Below are 18,510 nucleotides of genomic sequence, written 5' to 3' on the forward strand. Positions count from 1 at the left end.
ATTTAGAAGTGTACAGGAGATCGGGAAAAGAGCGTGGATAGGCGAATTTTGAATGGAAAAATCTTTTTTGACCTCATAAAAGTTTGTGATACAGTTGATAATGAAATCTCCTTTCAAAACCTTGGTGCACTTGGTATAGAGATACTTTGTATAAATCATATATTGTAGACAGAAGTAGTATCGTCGAGTTATTTGGACACATTTTTTAATTTTAGGTGCATCAAAGTAGAAATCCCTCAAGGCTCTTGTCTCGGTATACTCCTGATCTAAGTTCATAAGCTTGAAATTCAATGCGTTATCAAAAACATTGCGATTCTCATTTAACACTGTTTTTTGAATGACATTACTCAGCTATCAACAGTGAATATCTGTGGGGACTTGATAGGTGTTCAAAGACAACAAACTATCATGAGCGCATTTTTCAACACAGTAAGACCTGCAAACGTTTTAGTTTGGGAATCCTATAGAATATCGGGGGCCCAAACCCCTGCTCCCCCTGCGCCCTTGTTCAAGCTCCCTTTTTTCTCCTTTTTTAATGAATTTTAGCAATGTATTCGATTACATTAACTAAACTTTTAATAAGGTTTATATTACCTAGGTTATCATTTACTGTAACCAGGCTTTTTTACATCGGGTTCAAGGTCAAAATTTTCAGTAGCGGATGTACATACTGGTTCCAAGAACATTTGCATAACTGCTCAAATTTTACAAAGTCAACAGAATTTGGATTTTCTTCTAGTGCGTGCAAAAATAAACTCATATAAGGAAAATACTAAATAGTATGCAAGTATTCCAAATAAATCTCAAAGCTTAATATACTGAATGTTAAACTGTACATTAAAACTAACGAGAAGTGATTATCTACAATGTGCTGGGTTAAACTTCAGTTTGCATCAAATTAATTCGGCAACGGATTAACGATTATGCTTTCAATGCATTCAAAGACAGTCTGCAAATCTTGATCTGCATTAACACGTTGTCCTTCACGGAAATTGTCTTGCATATCCTCGTGATGGGCTTGGTATTCTGACAGACGGGCAAGAACCTCACTCTCTTCATCTTCCGGATGCTGAAAAAGAAATAACTGCACTATAAAGGATGAAACTGAACACAATGTATCTGAAAGCTACTGCAAAAAGGAAAAAATTGAAACAGCAAAATGAAGTAAAGATTATGAAATGAATCTGTAACAAGGTCTTAAAGGAACAAACTGAAACTCAATCGTTAGTCACTATAAATTATTATAGAAAGCCACATGTTTCGGCTTTAAATGAAATCTGCCACGACTATTTGAGATATAAGGTAAAGGATAAACGAGATAACAGGCTGAGATAAAAGAAAAGGATTTTCCAGTAGACTAAATTTGACTTTATCTTAACAACTTTAGTTAGAAGCATTTAGCAGAAGCTATAGGGAGATTTGAGCCATTATCTAAGAACTTCTGATCTTTGGTAACGCTGCCAGTGTGGTTACGGTTAAGCAAGTGTCGTACTGATACACCAACACAGGAAAAGAAGACATATGTTGAATCATTACCGTATGTAATCTATTTTTGATCTCTCCAGTTCTTGGTGGTGCATACAGTAGATGATATCTGATTAAAAAAAATCATACGTGAATCGAAATATTGAAGTGAAAAGACGATTATATATGAATGAAGCAACAACATTCTCCACATTATATCAATTCTAATAGCTAAATTAATAAATTTTACTTGAATGGAAGACACATGCTTTATATTTGACTTTGGATAGAAGCTAGGTTTGATAGGGGTAAGGGCGGGTGGTAGAGGTAAGGGGGGTTAGCTGACAATTGTAAATTGCAGACAATATAATTTTCATATACATTATATTACTGATTTAAGGTAGGTTTTCCACCTACTACTCATTCAAACGTACACAGACCGCTCCCCTAAGATATTAAATATCATTTACGGGTAGCAACTGTATAAAAATTAGAATAAATTAAAATAAGCATTTAAAACTTCATGGAAAAAAATTGGAGCACCATTAACTTATATAAAAGAAATGAATATTGATGAACAAACATTTTTGTCCAAGAAACATAAGATATTAGGTGATTTGTATATAATTGATACATTGGATATTGAGAACCTAGACTGTATTACAAGTTCCAGAATTGCTCAATATACACATAGTAGCAATATACATACATATATATATATATAATAAAATAGAATATAGACTAGAAATGAGACATGTCCTCTGTTACTCCGAGTTTCGTGCTTGCGCACTCATCAGACAGACTATAATGTTGCATATATATATATATACAGTCAATGATTACAGCTCCCAACAAATAAAATTTTACTTCAGCCGAGTTGATCTACTTTACCTCTGACATTTCAACATTTACAGTTGGCTGAGAAAATCTTTTAACGTAGAACTCGAAGTTGCAGCAAACCGGCCTGTTTCTGACATGAAAGCGTGGTTGAAAATATGTATGTATGTCACTTAAATTACAGCTTACTTAACAGCTAGAATGCACAAATTTTACCTTTCTCCAGTGATTGGGTCAACAGCTCGCAGCGTGAGTCGTTCGAGTATCGTATCTGTTGGGGCATCCAAGAAGATAACTCGGTTTGGTTCATATCCTGCAGAAGCAAGGGCATCGCATTGTGAACGAGTCTTTGGAAATCCGTGCAATACCCAGCCCCTCTTGACAGCATCAAGGCGGCCTAAGCGATTTGTTATAATCTTCAAAACCAAGTCGTCAGGAACTAGAAGGAAAGATGAAATATTATTGAGTACATGATATATAATATTCAAAAGAATACATGTCTGTCAAAATCGATATAAAAAGGAGTTTAGTTTATTAAATGTGTGAGAAGGAAGAACCGCAGGATATGCTGTCCGCCGGATTCTGTGAATCTTGCCATGAGTGTTGTTATGAAAGGTATACAGGAACAAAGCAATACGACGACGAGAATCCAATGTCACGAGATAAAATTTTCAAAATAAATTTAATTTAAAATTTAGTATATTCTTTAAATTTAATTTATTTTGAAAATTTTATCTCGTGACATTGGATTCTCGTCGTCGTATTGTTTTGTTTCTGTATATCTTTCTAGTTTATTAAACACTTGGAGAAACAAGACCTGCCCTAATAAAAAATTTTCAAAAGCTTTAAAACAATAATATCATGATGCTATTCGTCGATATAATATGATAATGGTAGACAAAATAAAAATAAAGTATAAAGATGCTAGGAATTGTCATAACCCCAGAAAAGAAACAAATCCACTGCTGAAATCTCAGAGCGAGCGATAAATTTCTATTTAGATCTAGCAAAAATTTATTTCAAAACTTTGTTACAAGTTATTGATAAAAGAACAGAAAGATACGTTGACTAAGGTTTGATAAACAGTCGCTCAAACAGTTAGAACAAAATGTACGGGAGCGGCTCATTAATAATTCTTGTGGAAAAGAATAAGAAACTTGATACTCCCAAAAGATACAGGTGTTTTAGGCCTCAATGCAAGCTACAGTGAGCTACGAAGAGTAAGGTACGAGGACTGAAGTATAGACAAGACACTATATTTTATATACATACTTGTTACTCCCCTTTCGATGTATGGTTGCAACGACTGACCAAGGTCTGAGTCATCAGCGAGAGCCTGTTTCACAATATCATCACTGCATACTAAAAGACATTGATTTTAAAATTATGAAACTGAAAGACGATTGTCTTGACAGACGATAGCTTCGAAAATATTTGAAAGGTTAAACTGGAACAACAGGCTTTGTTACAATTCTAGTTCTGTGTATTGAATTGGTTTAATTCTACGAATGTCTTTATATTATATTGTGTTTGAATCATAAATATATTATACAAGGTTTTCAGGATCAGAGGTTTTACAGTATGTTTTATCTACACTCTCATTGGCAACGTATTTGAAGGAACGCCAATGCTGAGTATGTTTTTAACCAAAAAAGAGAATCTGAAGGTTCTTAAATTCTTTGGCATTGCTCGCGAAAATTTTCTGTAGGGTTTTAATCCTTTGGAAAAACTTAAGAAGAAAAATATTGGCAAATTATGATTTCCAAAAAAATGAATTTGTAGTTATCAACATAAAAATATTAGGAATTACAACGAATGTAATTGACTTTTTGAAATTTTAGCAATAACACAGTTTAGCGAGAATTTTAAACGTACCGTTAACTAACTGGTATTTGCTAGCAAGAAGAGATGCTTGCACACTTTTTCCGCTTCCGGTTGGGCCGAGAAGAATAACACGCGGTGTATGCGGTGCGACTGTCCTTCTCTTTGTGCGGAGAAATGACATGACTACATAATAAAGTAACTTGTTGCAAAAAGATGAAATTTTCATTAAAGATATAACAAATTCATAAATTGTGTCAGTTTGGATGGCACGGAATCTACGATAACGCGTACTGTATTCAAAAACACAGGGCCTATGCAACGAATTTGTAAGTGGGAGGAGGGGGTGGGGGGTGGGGCAAGCCTAGCAAAAATAGGGGGCAAAGGCTTTTTTCCCTTTTACTGCTGCTTAAAAAAACTTCTTGCTTTGCAAAAAAGTTGGAGACCATGGCCCCAACCTCTCCCCCCCCCCCCCGGTGGCGTGGGCCCTGTAACAGCTACGAAGAATCAATGCTTCAATGCTTGATTCGTATGTCGATATTCCATAACTTCTACCAGCTTCCAATCTACGAGTTAGTATTTCAGTTAACTTTCACATTTTTTCCTAGAATATGAGCTGAGAAGAAAGCAATGGAAGTATGTCATACAACTGGAAATAGAAGGAGAAATAATGACAGCAGGAGAAACAAAAAATTTTTTTGCAAAAGTTTCCAAGTCATTTGGTGTTAAAGCCACCTTGATAAAAGTACATTCAATAATATTGAATATTATCGTTGATGATGGAAAACTATGATACGCAGCTGGAAAAATCTGCTCATGATAAAGAAATGGAAGCAAAAATTCAGCATTGATCTGTCTGAGATGATTAAGAAGAAGTAAAAGCTGTTGATGGCAATTTATTTAAAGCAATCAACAAACGATCTTGGTTCAGACTTAAGTTGCCAGTATTAAATTTTCGAATCCGTACTTCTTTGTTGCTATATTAATTTTATTATGCATGCCATACGAGATACATCTTACAAATGCTTATAAGGAGATTGGCGAGTGACGATAAAAATTATAAGATAAATGGAATAAAAACAATAAACTTCATATAGATTTGCAAGAAAAACCATATAATGTATCAATGCCACAGTTTCTTTTAGCATCTTTTATAGACATAGTCAGGCAATTTATGAATTGGATATCCCGTTATAACTGACAAAGTGGAAATGTGACACAGTGCATACATTCTCCGACTCCATAATGCAATTTTCACCTATTTACGTCATCATTCAATTCATGATTTGAATGGAGGATCAATAATTAAATTTCTGAACATTTAAATCTTTGCAAACTTGATGTCATATCTCTGCTAATGAGGTCTTTTCAACTTGAAGTAAACTTGTATTTACTAGATAAAATCTCAAAGGAAGTTAACTAACATTCAATTCAAACTATTCAAAATAGAGTCCACCCTTTCTAATAAACCCCGTTTAAAACTTTTCTGTTCTAGGTCCGGTGAATCCCTGAAAATTTCTAGAAGTGCCGTTTTTACAAAATTGCTAAATATTTCACCCTTTAAATGAGCCCTTAACTGTTAAAATATATTTATAGATTTTATTTATAGTTTAAAATATAGATTTTGAAATGCTAATTTCGCAGCCGAATTATCAAAATTTAACAGTTGAAAAAACCTTATGAATAAGTGGAAAAGCAAACAAAATGTAAAGCAAAAAGTAGCAGCAAAAAGCAAATTTCAACTTCCACGGTGCATACCTTGGACAAAAACATCCGACATTGGCTGGTCAGCATCTACTCGTTTCGATACATGCTCAAAACAAGACATTATGCCTGGAATAGTCCTGAAAAGAATAACATTGAACGAATAAATGTATACTTCATGCAAATAACTATCGATTTAATTTGAAAATGCAAAAATCTTAGAATTTTCTAAAAAGTTGCAGGATCCAAAATACAGAAAAATGGCCTAAAGGAAATGGAGCACTTTTAGTAACACAAGCGTAAGAAAAGTAGGAATTATAAAGAAGTGCTGTATTTTAATATAGCGAAAAAAAATTTATAACGTCAAACCTGTGATATTCTAGAAGTCTTTTTATCATTACATCTTCTTGAGAATTTGGATCAATTTCTAGCCTTCTTAAAATATCTGGATTGTTTGGAGGATCAAAAGTCGTATGATACACATCTAAGATTAAACAAAGAATAAAAATATTAGCCACATTGCTAGCTTATAGACAATAGACAATAGTCACACAAATCTAAAGTTGATAAACGCACATCAAAGAATCAAGCAAAGCCATTAATTACCACGTTTGAGAAATCAACAATTTGCTAGTCAGATCCCAAAAATTGATCTGGAAAAAACTTAACTAACTTTTACTATTGAGGGCTGCAATATCGTAAATAAAAGTTATAGCAAATAAAAATTAGAAGAAGTGCAATGAAAATTGACTAAAAAATATAACGAAGCAGTTTAGTTAAAATTTGAATAAATATATAAAACGTATAGTTTAACTTTCATTAAATAGAAATTACTTAAATCAGATGATATAAGATTATTAAACCAACCTCCTGTAATAGGATCGATCCGTTTTCCCATGACTCTTTCAATTAAAACAGTGTCAGGAACAAAGAGTATTACTGCAGATGACATAAAAGAAACAGGATGATAAAATTAGTTAATTTTAGTGTTTAATAAGAATGTGAGGAGTCACTTTGTCTGCATAACAGTCAAACATATACAGTTACAAAAGTTGCATATTGCATTTGAGACAAGGAAAGGTTTTGAAAATATTCCCCTAGTTGCATGGGACATCGTTTAACTTATTTTGTATCATTTTATATCATTTGTATCCCCAGAGACAAAAAAAACACTTTTAATTGCACCTTAAATTTTGCACCAATATTTTATATTGCTTATTCTATGTCAGATTTTCATCCACTGTAAACCATAGGTTTTTTCTTTTTGAACCTGTTTTATTAGTCTTCCATATATTTTCAGCTCTAGTTTGACCAAGGATATGGTTAAAGGGCCTCTCCAGCCAAAAAAAAAATTTTTATTGACTAAAAACTGGTGCGTATTTTATGGCAAAGTCCTTGTTTTTGCAAAATTCCAATTAGTTTAGAAGTTATAAGGCTATAAGAGTTGCACCTTTCCGATAAAAAAACGACAAAAGCCGAATCAGTTTTGTGACATTCTGACGTCACAATGTGCGGCTCTCGTTCGCCGTGAATTTCGTATATCTTACACCGAATCGTGAAGGAGTCATGGTCACGCGTTGATAACGGCATCTAAATCTAGAGCACGAGCTGTTTAGGATCGAAAAATATTAAATGTTTACAATCATTCGAAGTTTGCGGGTTGGAATGTGTCCATGCTGTGTCACGACTTTGTTTTGATCACATGTGTAGGCCCACAAAGCTACGGCTTCCTGTTCCAGCTCTTCCTTCGCGTATAATTAATCAAAATTGACACTTCAGTTGTTCTCCAGAAACGATGAACAACTAAAGGCTTCAGAATTGATATCTAAAATGCTCAAACTAAAAGCCGGTGGAACAGAACTGAGAGTACCATCACTTGCAGTGTTCAATTTGCGAATCGCCGTCGTTCGATTCGGTTTAAGGCGAGACTAACGAAATACACTGTGACGTCACAGTGTCACCAAATCGAAAATTTTTTTCGGTTAATTCAATTCAATTATCGAAATGCATGAGCTTATATCTCACAAACTGTAGAAAATTACGAAAAACAAATAACGAATTCGTGATCTGCAGGTTCAACTCCTTTAGATTAGCCAATAAAATGCAAGTGCAAAATTTGGCTGGAGAGGCCCTTCAATTTCTCGTTTGTGACCAAAGGCCATATTTTCTGCCTTACAAGTGTTCAAACTAAGCAAATTCTGACTTGAAAATTTGCAAAATTGTCAGCTTTAGTTGTTAGATCATAGCAGAGCAGATTATGCTGGTGAAAACTAAATGCATATTTTGGGTGCTCTTAATGAGGTACTGCTCAAAACCATTGCTGTACTGGATGAAGATCAGAGCCCAGAAGAAGATCACTATTACTAATGTTATTTATGATAATATATATTCATTTTATATATACCTAAGATGGTAGCATCACTTTGTAACTCTGAATTTCAATGTCAAATTCGCCATTTACTTGGTGACAAAGTGTGATTGAATCATAAAAGCAAATAAAAATCTCACCAAAATGTTTCGGGAAGACTCCTGCTCCTTGCAAAGCAAGGGCCTAAAAAAGAAAAAAAGATTGCTACTTATTAATGAAATGCGTATTTTTGCAATGTGGTATTTAATTAGAAAACATGATATCACTCTGTTATACATGTCCTTAGTCGATGAAGCAAAAAGTATGTGCTCACCTGTTGTCTATTTTCAGGCAAACCTTCTAACACCCAACCCTAAAAAGAATAATTCTATGCATTAGGGACATATACACTTATCGCTAAAATCTAAGCTGTGATTTTTGAACAGAACATAATATGAATCATTCCAGAGACAACATTGCATTAGACACAATCAATTTTTCAATACAATCAAATGCAAAGTAATCAGTTTTAAAGGAGAACTGACACGCAAAAATGACTTTAGCTTATTCTATGCAAAATTTGTCGCTGACTTCAAATCTGGAAAAAGTTTTCTTCTAAGATTCACCGTTTTTCTGATATTTGCACTTTTATCCGTCAATTACGTCACAGCCAGGACTCGGGAATTTCTCGAAGCGGAAACAAGATTATCGCCAGGAGTTGTTAAAATTCTCGGTTGACGTCACAAGTGACATGTTAACAATGCCGTTGTAAAGGCTTTCACCGCAACGGTGAAAGTACAAATGAAGTTTCGTGTTTTATTGAAAATAGTCCGCGGTGAAAAGACAAAAAATTGTCAGGCATTTCATTTATAAGTATAAAAAAGCTAGAAAATCTTCCAATATCCACATAAAATTTTTGCCATGAAATCTTCGAACCAGCATGCTTTGAAACATTGAAAGAACCTCTAAGCTTGTGAAAAAAGGAGTCGACTTTGTTTGAAAACTGATACCGTTTCTTCAAAGTTTTTACTTTTATAATTACAAATAAAATCGCAACATGAGGGAGGGGGGGATGAAGCAATAGCCAAAAGACAAACGAAATCTAGTGGAGACGGCGGTAAAAACGATCCTGCAACCTGCTTAGGGTGCAGAAATATGAATTCAAGAAAAAACCTTGGTTGACGGGAGCTGCGAGTGTGACTAAATAATAATTTCACTGAACTTGATTATCGTATTTTAACAGAGGTTGAGATACTAGGGAATAACCTAGTCTTGAAAAAGACCATCCCCTACCCAAGTCAAAATTGTTTGCAAAAGAAGATAATGCGCCAGTTGATATTCCTATGACAACTAAAAATCATTTTCTTCGACTAAGAAATCAAGTTCTGTGACTAAGAGCTAAGAGCCTATTTCGTAGATCCAGATTTTTCAACAGCCTTAAAGGTAATTCCCGAAACCCTTCACACCCGGTGAAAATGGCATATAATCCGCACAAGTGAGACTTTCAACCCGCCTTTACTATTTAATACCACGATACAGTTAACGAGTTTGAAACATGGAAAAACAATCATAGAATGCTATATTGATAGTGAATAACTTGCAGTTCCGTTTAGGGCATCATAGGCATTTCAGCGAATTAGGCCATACAGACAAAGCAGTCTGGACAAAGACCCCTCAATCTGAAATGAAATTCTAGTTTTACGATACCTGATCCCATTTAGATTGTAGCAATAGCAATGTTTTTAATAGAAACTCCATATCAGTTTGTACTTTCGTTCTGTTTTTGTTCATAATATCGTCACTGTTGAGCCATGGAACGACTGTCTGCCCAAGCGGCAGCGCTGGTTGGTAGCAAAAACTCAGACGGCTGAAATTTTCCATTTGTTTCGAAATCAGTGTAATAAAACTCGGATTCAGAGTCCCGAACCATTGAAAAAGTCAATTATGTGTCAAAAATGCAAAATTAGCTCCTTTCAGATGCACAAAATAAACATTTGTCCGCAGCATTTTCTTAAAGGTTTCTATAGAGAAACACAATACGTGCTGAGAACATGTCACTTGTGACGTCAAAGATGATCGCCCACTCGTGACGATTTTCGCCTCGAGTCTCAAGTTGTCGGAACAATTGTCGTTTCTCAACTTAAAACGCCTGTATTTCAAAAACGGTAACTGTGATTTAAAAATTTTTTTCGATCCCGGAATTTGCTTGTCACAAACTACCGTTTTAGCCAAACTTATTTTGGCGTGTCAGTTCTCCTTTAAAAGGAACTGGGAACTGAGCCTGTTCAGACCAGCAATCCCTATCTTGTCATAATTCTTTTCCAAATGAGTATGCTGTCATAATCACTAACTTTTGCAAATATAAAGAATGCAGTAAAAAAGGTCAAAATCATTCAATAAAAAAGCAATGGTTCATCTCACATCATTTTACAGATTAAGACAGAAATTTGGAGATCAAACATACTTTTGTCCTTACAAATGAAAAAAGGTGTGTTTTATAGTAAATCTATCAAGAACGTTGTGAGAAATCATCTTACCTGTTGAGTGCAGTCTTTTTCTTGAAGCCTCTTTATCAATGTAGATGACAGGATTTCACTGTCCTAGCAATGAGAAAAAAAACATTGGATAATATCAACATGTCAAGACTTGATAAAGAAAGATGTTTTTACTATTGTAAATAATGTTTCAGTTGTTTTGTAGTGTTTTAAAAAATTTGTTGGCAGAGAAGACTAAGAATGTGTTAAGAGACAATCACATAATCACATAAAAATGTTTTTATAAGGGAGAAAATTTCACAGAAATTTTAACAGTCTAAATATTTCTAAAAATGAAAATACCTTGAAAAAAATACTTTAAAAAGGAACATAAAGTGTCTCTTGACTAATCAAGACAGAGGACTAACTTATTCAGCAAGGGCTAACTTTCTTGGCCATTTTCAGTACATGTGTGTAAGCTATATAATTGGCTATATTGCATGCATGCAATATAAAATAATCAATTGAAAGCAAAACTACCAGCAGTAAAATATGGAAAGCTAAATAGACTATCATCAGCCAGCCGTTGGGATGTGACTTATGGAGAATCCTAAAATTTTCTGACAAGCATTCAGATTTCAGACAAACAGCCTTGTAGGGGGGCACCCCTTTTCATGCCTCTCGTTGGTATCAGCTCTGCATAGACATAAAAATTACTCTTAAAACACATTCAGACAGATTCTCAGCTAATTGGGCACTGTTCATGCAAACATTAATCACTTTCACACAGGAAAAGTGTCCAATATAACCAACAATTGAAAGATAATAATTATAGCTGCAATAAGCCCTACCTGGGAATCAGCTTTACCTCCAAATAGAATTTCTCTTGACAAGTGAACAACATTAAGTTTATCAGCTACCATTTTTGTCTGAATAAGAAAACGTTAGGTGCTTGTGACAACCCAAATGATCAAATTATAAGCCCTCATTCCCCAGAATTCACTTAAGATTTACTAAAAAAGATTTTTTATAAAGGCAAAGTTGATTAAGAATGAGATCAAGCCTTTTGTATTATATTCACAAACTTACAGAGAAGAAGGCAATTATGATAAAAGAGGGAATGCAAGAAGAGAGAACAAACACAATTTCTGAGTTATAAGTTACAACCATCCTGTTCCATACAACTATCCTGTACAGCTCTGCCTATAAGGCATTAGCACTAAATGACAGACCCACCAAGAGCAATTTTCATCTTTGACTTGTATTCTTAGTAGTTCTTTCATAGCTTGAAATTCACTCAAATTATTTTCATTAAAAAAGGGACATGTAAAAAAAGGAATGAAACATAGATAATCGCTTAAAATTTTCTTACCAGGCTTCTTTTTCCAGAACCAGGTGGTCCATGAATAATAATCATTGGTGCTGCATAAAAGATAATTTAATTTTGTAATCTGTAAAAAATTGATCGCAATTCTGTTTGTAAAAGATGAATATGTCAAATTTTACTACCGAATGCCATTAAGTCTTACCGTCATCTTCTGGTTCTTCCAACTGTTGTATCATAAACTGTACTGGATCTGTAGGTTGATGTATAACAAGCTTCTGGATTAGTTTCTGAAAGCATGAAATATAGAATTAAAGATCACTGATAAAATGAATAAAGTTACTGTAAAATTTGATATCTTGGATAACAGCAAATTGATTAAAAAAGAACAAACATTGCAGGTATAGTCAAATCGAAAACTTCTCATTTCTGTTTAAGCTAGCATCATATTTTTTATCAAAAGAGTTTTCAATAAGAATGGAATATAGAATGTTTGAATGTAATAAATAAGAATGTTTCAGCAAAAACATAGACACTTTTGCTGCATCAAAACTCTTATGTTTTCTTTCCAGTTTTACATTAAGATGTATTTTAAAAGATCTGGCTGCCTAACAAATATTTGTACTGAGGATAACATGTGACAAATCACTATAGAACTTACAGAACATTTGTTCTACAATTATTACTAGCATTTTAATTCTTTCAAATGGAAACTTTGATTTAATGAAACGGCCAATTACAAATATTTGTTTGCCCTGACCATTTAAAGGGCCTTTGAGCTACTTCAAAAACGACAATGTGTTTTTAGCCCTATCAGATATATCTATCGATAGATAAACTTAAGATAGTTTGAATATAATTCAAACAAACATGACTTTACAAATTGGTCAGTTTTATTTTACCATTTTAATCACGAGTGAGACCTGCTGAACTGTTGCTGTTAATTCACTTTGTCCTTTGCCTTTGAGTTCAGCAGGAATTAATTCATCATCATAAGGCCCATAAATTATTGGCAGCCCAAAAAGGCACCCTTTAAAAAAATCAAAAAACGGGCAAATAAAATTTGTTTTAGCTCACCTCATAGATTTGGAATATGCCATGTTTCTCTGCATAAACAGAGAATTCTGGAGGGATCAGCAAAGGCCTTTTCGTGGCATCCATTTTAGAAGCTGAAAAACAGATCCTGATAGTTGCAAGTTGCCATGACAGTCACAGGGATAAGACAGCGCAAGCTTTTCTCCTCCGCACATCCAACCACGATATCTGGTAACGCACAAAAAGAAAATAATTATGAGCATTGAAATGATTAAAGGAGATTGTAAAAAATTCTGCAAAACCTGTTTGAAAACTTGAGGATACAAACATTTTCTAACCGATGAATATCACAGCTAGACGATACTTCTAACAAAGATTTTTATCTACACTCCCCTCACAAACTTTAGTTTTCATTAAACATTGCACCCAACTTTAGTTTAGTGAAGTTGAGCGAAGTTTAACGAGGGTGGCAAAACGTGTCTAAACTTTTCACTAAACTTCACTCAACTTTTTGAATTGTGGGCTGTCTATGACGCTGTTGGGTTGTAGGGGATCTTGCATAGGATTATGCTTTTGGTTTATTTTGTTAAATATACAAGCAGTGGATAAAAAAAAGAATTGGATGAAGCGACGGGGAAAGAAAAGACTTTTTAGCACATTGACAACAAAGTTGACTGTTGAAGGAGACATAGTGACGTACAACGAGATACTCAGATGTTTCATAAAGGCTTTTTGGGTCACGTAGAGACAGGAAAACCAACGAAAACAGACGAAAACCTTTGGATTTGCACAGCTAGGGCGCCTGCACGATTGCAATAAATGTTTTTAGTTGGTAGCAAAACAACTAAACATTTGCTAAACAACACTAAAAACGCTAAACATTTTTGACCAGGATCAAACTTCAGGGCCCGCGCCACAAATTTTAAAGTGGGGGGCCAAGGCTAAAAATGTAGGAGGCCAAGGCTTCTTACCCCTTTTATTGGAGTTTTAAAACTACTTGCTTTGCAAAAAAGCGGGGGGGGGCATGGCCAACCCGGCCAACACCACCCCCCAAGTGGCGCAGGCCCTGTACTTTGCTCAACAACACTCAACAAGACTAAACAACACTAAACAGGGTGGCAGAACGACTAAACTTTTCACTAAACTATTGGTGAAACAAAAGTTGAGTGGAATATTTAGTGAAATGTTTAGTCGTTTTGCCGGGGAGTTTAGGACGTTTGCAAAATGCAAAGGGAGCTTTGCATACATTCGTTTTCTAAAAGAAGCGTTGAGAATATCAATTAATGAAAGATTTTTAATATTTTAATCAATTGGCTGCTCGTAGTTCCTTAAAAAACTCGTTTTTATCAATACAGGGTATAATTTTTTTACAAATGCATGCCCAATCAATACTGATAGTAAAATGTAAACCTCTTATCCGAAAATTCAACTTGCCTGTTCAAGCCTGTTCAAAATAGTTTTCTTCAACTTAACAATCGTCAAAAAGAAAACAAAACGGCACAATGGTGCAATTTGAGATCCAGTGGAGAGGGGGCCCCACCCCACTTTGGGAGATCCAGTGGAGATGGGGGCCCTATTATTTTTTACGTGCCCTGAGGAATCTCTCTAAATCCATTTGGTACTTCTCCTGCGGTTGAAAACCGAAGTGGTTGAACAAACAAATTCAAATATGAATGCAATACAGACAGGGCCGTCACGAGGCAAGCCTTATTGATGGGGGGGGGGGGGTGTTAACTACAAATTTACCTGATTAAAAAATTTTGGCCTGAAATTCTTTAGTTGCTGTCACAACCCTCTGCAATGCATTTGGTCAATCTAACTCTGTATATAATTCGCAACTTTTATTTTAATTTGATAATAACGGAATTTTCCTAATAATTTTGTCAAAATCTCTATATCGGAACGGGCAAAGGATATAGTTACTACCCGAGGCCGCTGTTGCCGCTGAAGGAGCAGGAAATTTTCGAATTTTGATGCTTATAGTTCTCTGGAAAATGCACTCTTTCAAGAACATTTCACTAAAAAATCCTCCTAATCCTATTGAAAATAATTTATTTTGCAAACAAATTGAACAGCAGATAAAAACAACTGGTACAATTTCGCCGTGGTCTTGAGAAATACCATGTTATCAGTTACTTCTGAAAATAGGTAACAAGCAGCACTGGTTGTCAATTTAGATCCCTCTTTCCATCTTAGCATGCCTTTTGAATGTTAAAAAAATTTGGAGCCTATAGTGAAATACAGTTGACGCTTCTACCGAGATACTTTAGGGAAAATGGACACAAGACACAATTTTACCTAAAGAGGGCCTGGATTTTTTGATTTAGTGCCAACAAGAAATCTTCAAATATTCAAATCATTAGTTTGTTTACCTTCATTCATATCAAGGAATATCATATTTAACCAACGGAGCAACTACCTTTGCTTGATCCTTTATTGATTTTATGACATTCGAGCGGATTTTACCTGAAATTTCCTTTTGAAATACTACTGGGGGCGGTCGCGACGCCCCTGAATACAGAGATGATCAAAGAATAGTCAATATTGTACTAAACAACCATCTGTACATTTGTACTAAACAACTTCCTTGCCATTTGAAAGATTATACATGCCATCGCAAAATTTTTCTTTAAATTCTCATATTGTTTACTGTTAGGATACATAACCCAAAGATTGGATGATAGAATAAAACAACATATTCTTTTCAACAACAAAAACTGCCCCTTAAAGAGAACAGCCTCTTCGATCTTGTAAGTCTAGAAACAATGTTAAAACAAGTGATTCTGCCATCTAACCAAGATTGTGCAAAAGTCTATAATGACGACATGTTTCAGATTTTTGTAGAAATTGGTCGTTTTTTCAGTTTAATATCTATACAGGTTAACTTTGTTCAGCAACATTAAAAAAGGACTTGTCTATAGACATGAACTGAAAGAAATAATAGTTATATACATGAAGAAGATAAGAAATTAAAAGCCAATGTTAAAATTTTTGCAAACATTTTTTAATCTTAACTGGAAGAGCAGAAATCTTATCTTATATACCGCTGATTTTTCCAGCTTTAAACTGTGCCTGTTGCAATTTATTACTTTCAGTGTACGTTTCTGAATGTTCTCGAAAACCTCTTTCTTTTAAGGTGCCATGTGAAGAAACACATTGTCACATTAAAGCAAAATTGTTACCTTGTAAACTGTTTCTGTTGTGCAAGGACTGATATTATGCCGTATACGCGACAATAACTTTACTCTGATGTGGCTTTTATTATATTTTTTCAAGGTAATAATAAAAGGTCAGGTTTTTGTCCATCTTTATTCCTAGATATTCGCACACGTTAGATTCTTTGATCTTTGTGTCTTTGATTTTGTTTTCCATGGGATTAGATTTCGATTCTCTGGTGTGTACCATAAAGGATGCACTCGTTCTTGGTCTTTTTAAGATAAATAACGATATTATTTTGCAGAAACAAGTTTGCAATCTCCTTTAGATCACTGTTTAACTTTCCTTCGGTAACATCACATTTTTTACCAGGAACGTACAAAAAGAATCGTCAGCATAGAGAATCATATCACACTGGCTTCAATTTCATCGATATCGTTTATCAGTAAGCTAAAGAACAATGGGCCATAGATGGATCCCTGCCATACTTCACATGAAATAACTTGAATTTCTAACAAGGCTTCATCACATGGCACAATTTGCCTCCTACCAAACAGATAACTCTCAAACCAGGAAAGCTTCTTGTTTTCAATGTCAAATATAGGAAGTTTAGATAGCGTTCCACATGGTCCACCCTGTCAAAAATTTTTCGCAGATCAAGAAATTCATCTCCAATCATAAGGCACCTTGGACAGAAGAAAACGTCTTGAAGCTTCTAGAGCGCTGACATTCTGCTGCGATTATGAACGCAGTAACAGAAACAACAACGATCAGTAGATATGCTATGGTTCTGTTCACACGAAACCGGAATCATTTCGTATCGGATCACTTTTCATATCAGATAGGCCTTCTGTCCACGCAATGACCCTTGAATCCGATACGCTCTGTATCGTTTATGCGGAGTCAAACCATCCCACTGTGAATGTGGAATGGAGCCATATCGGATCACTTTTGAGCTCGTGTGAACCCATGAATCCAATTCGCTTTCTCTACGAACTCTCTGTTTTGAATCGGCAGCTTCTTTTTCGGGATTTTTAAAAAGCGTTTGGCACTTTTTTCAAGACACGAAATGACTATAAACAATGAATATGCTCCTTGCAATGATAATGAGTTTCACATCATCATCATCATCAAAATTACATTTAACGACCCATTGCGGGTTGATACAAATGTCTACGCATCTATCGTTTGCTGAAATGGTTTCTACATAGACTGTGAAAGGATTCTGAGTTACACTGATTAACTATGGTATCAGTCAAGCTATCACAAGATTAATGGAAAGCAACATTAGATTGTTAAAAAACTTATTTCGAATAATTTCTTCTTTAAAACAAAGCAGTGTAACAGATAAAGAATGGATTTATTTTCAATTTGGAAGCAAAACAACGAACAGCATTCCACGTTTCTATGTACCTCCTTAAAGACAATGGATTTTTCGGAGCAGTGTTAAAGGTATGAACAGGAGTGAATCTGATATGAAATGAATTCGGTATAGTGTGAACAGGACCTATAATCCAAAACAATAAGTTTCTTCATAAATTTATTATATACTGTTTTATTTTTTATTCTCGAACCTCCCTTTCTTAACTTTGATTCACTATTGCTGGTAAAGTATTCTGCAATTTTCTGCCAATCGTCACAAAAAACATGCAGAATTCGCTCGATTTGGTTTTTCAGATGTAAATTTTTCATTTATTATGAAATATTTTCTGCTTCTCTCTTTCGAGGATTTTGTTGGAAAACATTCTTTAATTTGCTCCCAAAACTGCTTTAGTCGTTTAATGTTTTCTTGAAAAGCAGATCTTGTAAAAATTGCCTTGCTGTTTCTGATGGTTCGAGTTGTTGCATTATCTAAGCAACGATAAATGGACCAATCGTTTTCTTTCCCCGTTCTTCTAATTTCATTTGTTAGCCAACGCCCTTGTAAGTTTCCTTGTTAAGAGTGCTTGCTTTTATACTACCCACTTCAAGAGCTCTTTGGATATTGTACATCTCTATGCTTTTTCCAAAATGTTGTTCTTTCTTCAGGTTTTCCTATGGCCGACTTACGAGATCGTTTCTGAAACAACTTTCATCATATTTCGTAAAATATTTTTTGCATATCGTCCTTGATGCGAACTTGTGACCACCAGATCGTGATCACTGAGAGAATTAGAGGGTGTCAAATGCTTTCTCACATTCTGTTCTTGGGTTGGTACAATAACATCTTATGTCTTTTGTCTTGGTGATTTTTATTCCTTTTTTAAGCTCATGCCCCTTGACAATTTGCTTTACGTTCTTGTTTTTCTAATTATTCATAAAGTCACACTGATCTATAAAAAAGACTAGATCGAGCTTCTAATGTGACC

The 18,510-nt window shown here is 34.7% G+C and overlaps 1 protein-coding gene across 1 annotated transcript; it reads right to left on the minus strand.

Moving 5' to 3' along the window:
• Positions 1-703: 703 nt before the first annotated feature.
• Positions 704-13,204, minus strand: LOC135694017 (adenylate kinase 8). Its single transcript, XM_065212646.2, has 15 exons — positions 13,049-13,204; positions 12,177-12,261; positions 12,020-12,069; positions 11,499-11,576; positions 10,711-10,773; positions 8,508-8,546; positions 8,335-8,377; positions 6,694-6,765; positions 6,196-6,310; positions 5,881-5,966; positions 4,177-4,308; positions 3,574-3,663; positions 2,518-2,740; positions 1,537-1,594; positions 704-1,069 (listed from the first exon to the last, which is right to left on the minus strand). Exons 1-15 carry the CDS (start codon positions 13,130-13,132, stop codon positions 899-901), a joined length of 1,389 nt encoding a protein of 462 aa, XP_065068718.2. The 5' UTR covers positions 13,133-13,204; the 3' UTR covers positions 704-898.
• Positions 13,205-18,510: the final 5,306 nt, after the last annotated feature.

This window comes from Rhopilema esculentum, chromosome 11 (genome assembly GCF_057945365.1).
Source record: "Rhopilema esculentum isolate cy_ngs chromosome 11, ASM5794536v1, whole genome shotgun sequence".
NCBI lineage: Eukaryota > Metazoa > Cnidaria > Scyphozoa > Rhizostomeae > Rhizostomatidae > Rhopilema > Rhopilema esculentum.

Coding starts and splice junctions, on each gene's coding strand:
- LOC135694017 (XM_065212646.2), bottom strand. CDS start 13,132: ATGGATGCCACGAAAAGGCCTTTGCTGATCCCTCCAGAATTCTCTGTT. Junction 10,774..11,498: donor GAGGTAAAGCTGATTCCCAG/GTAGGGCTTATT, acceptor TCTCATTGCTAG/GACAGTGAAATCCTGTCATC. Junction 4,309..5,880: donor GTCGGATGTTTTTGTCCAAG/GTATGCACCGTG, acceptor TTTATTATGTAG/TCATGTCATTTCTCCGCACA.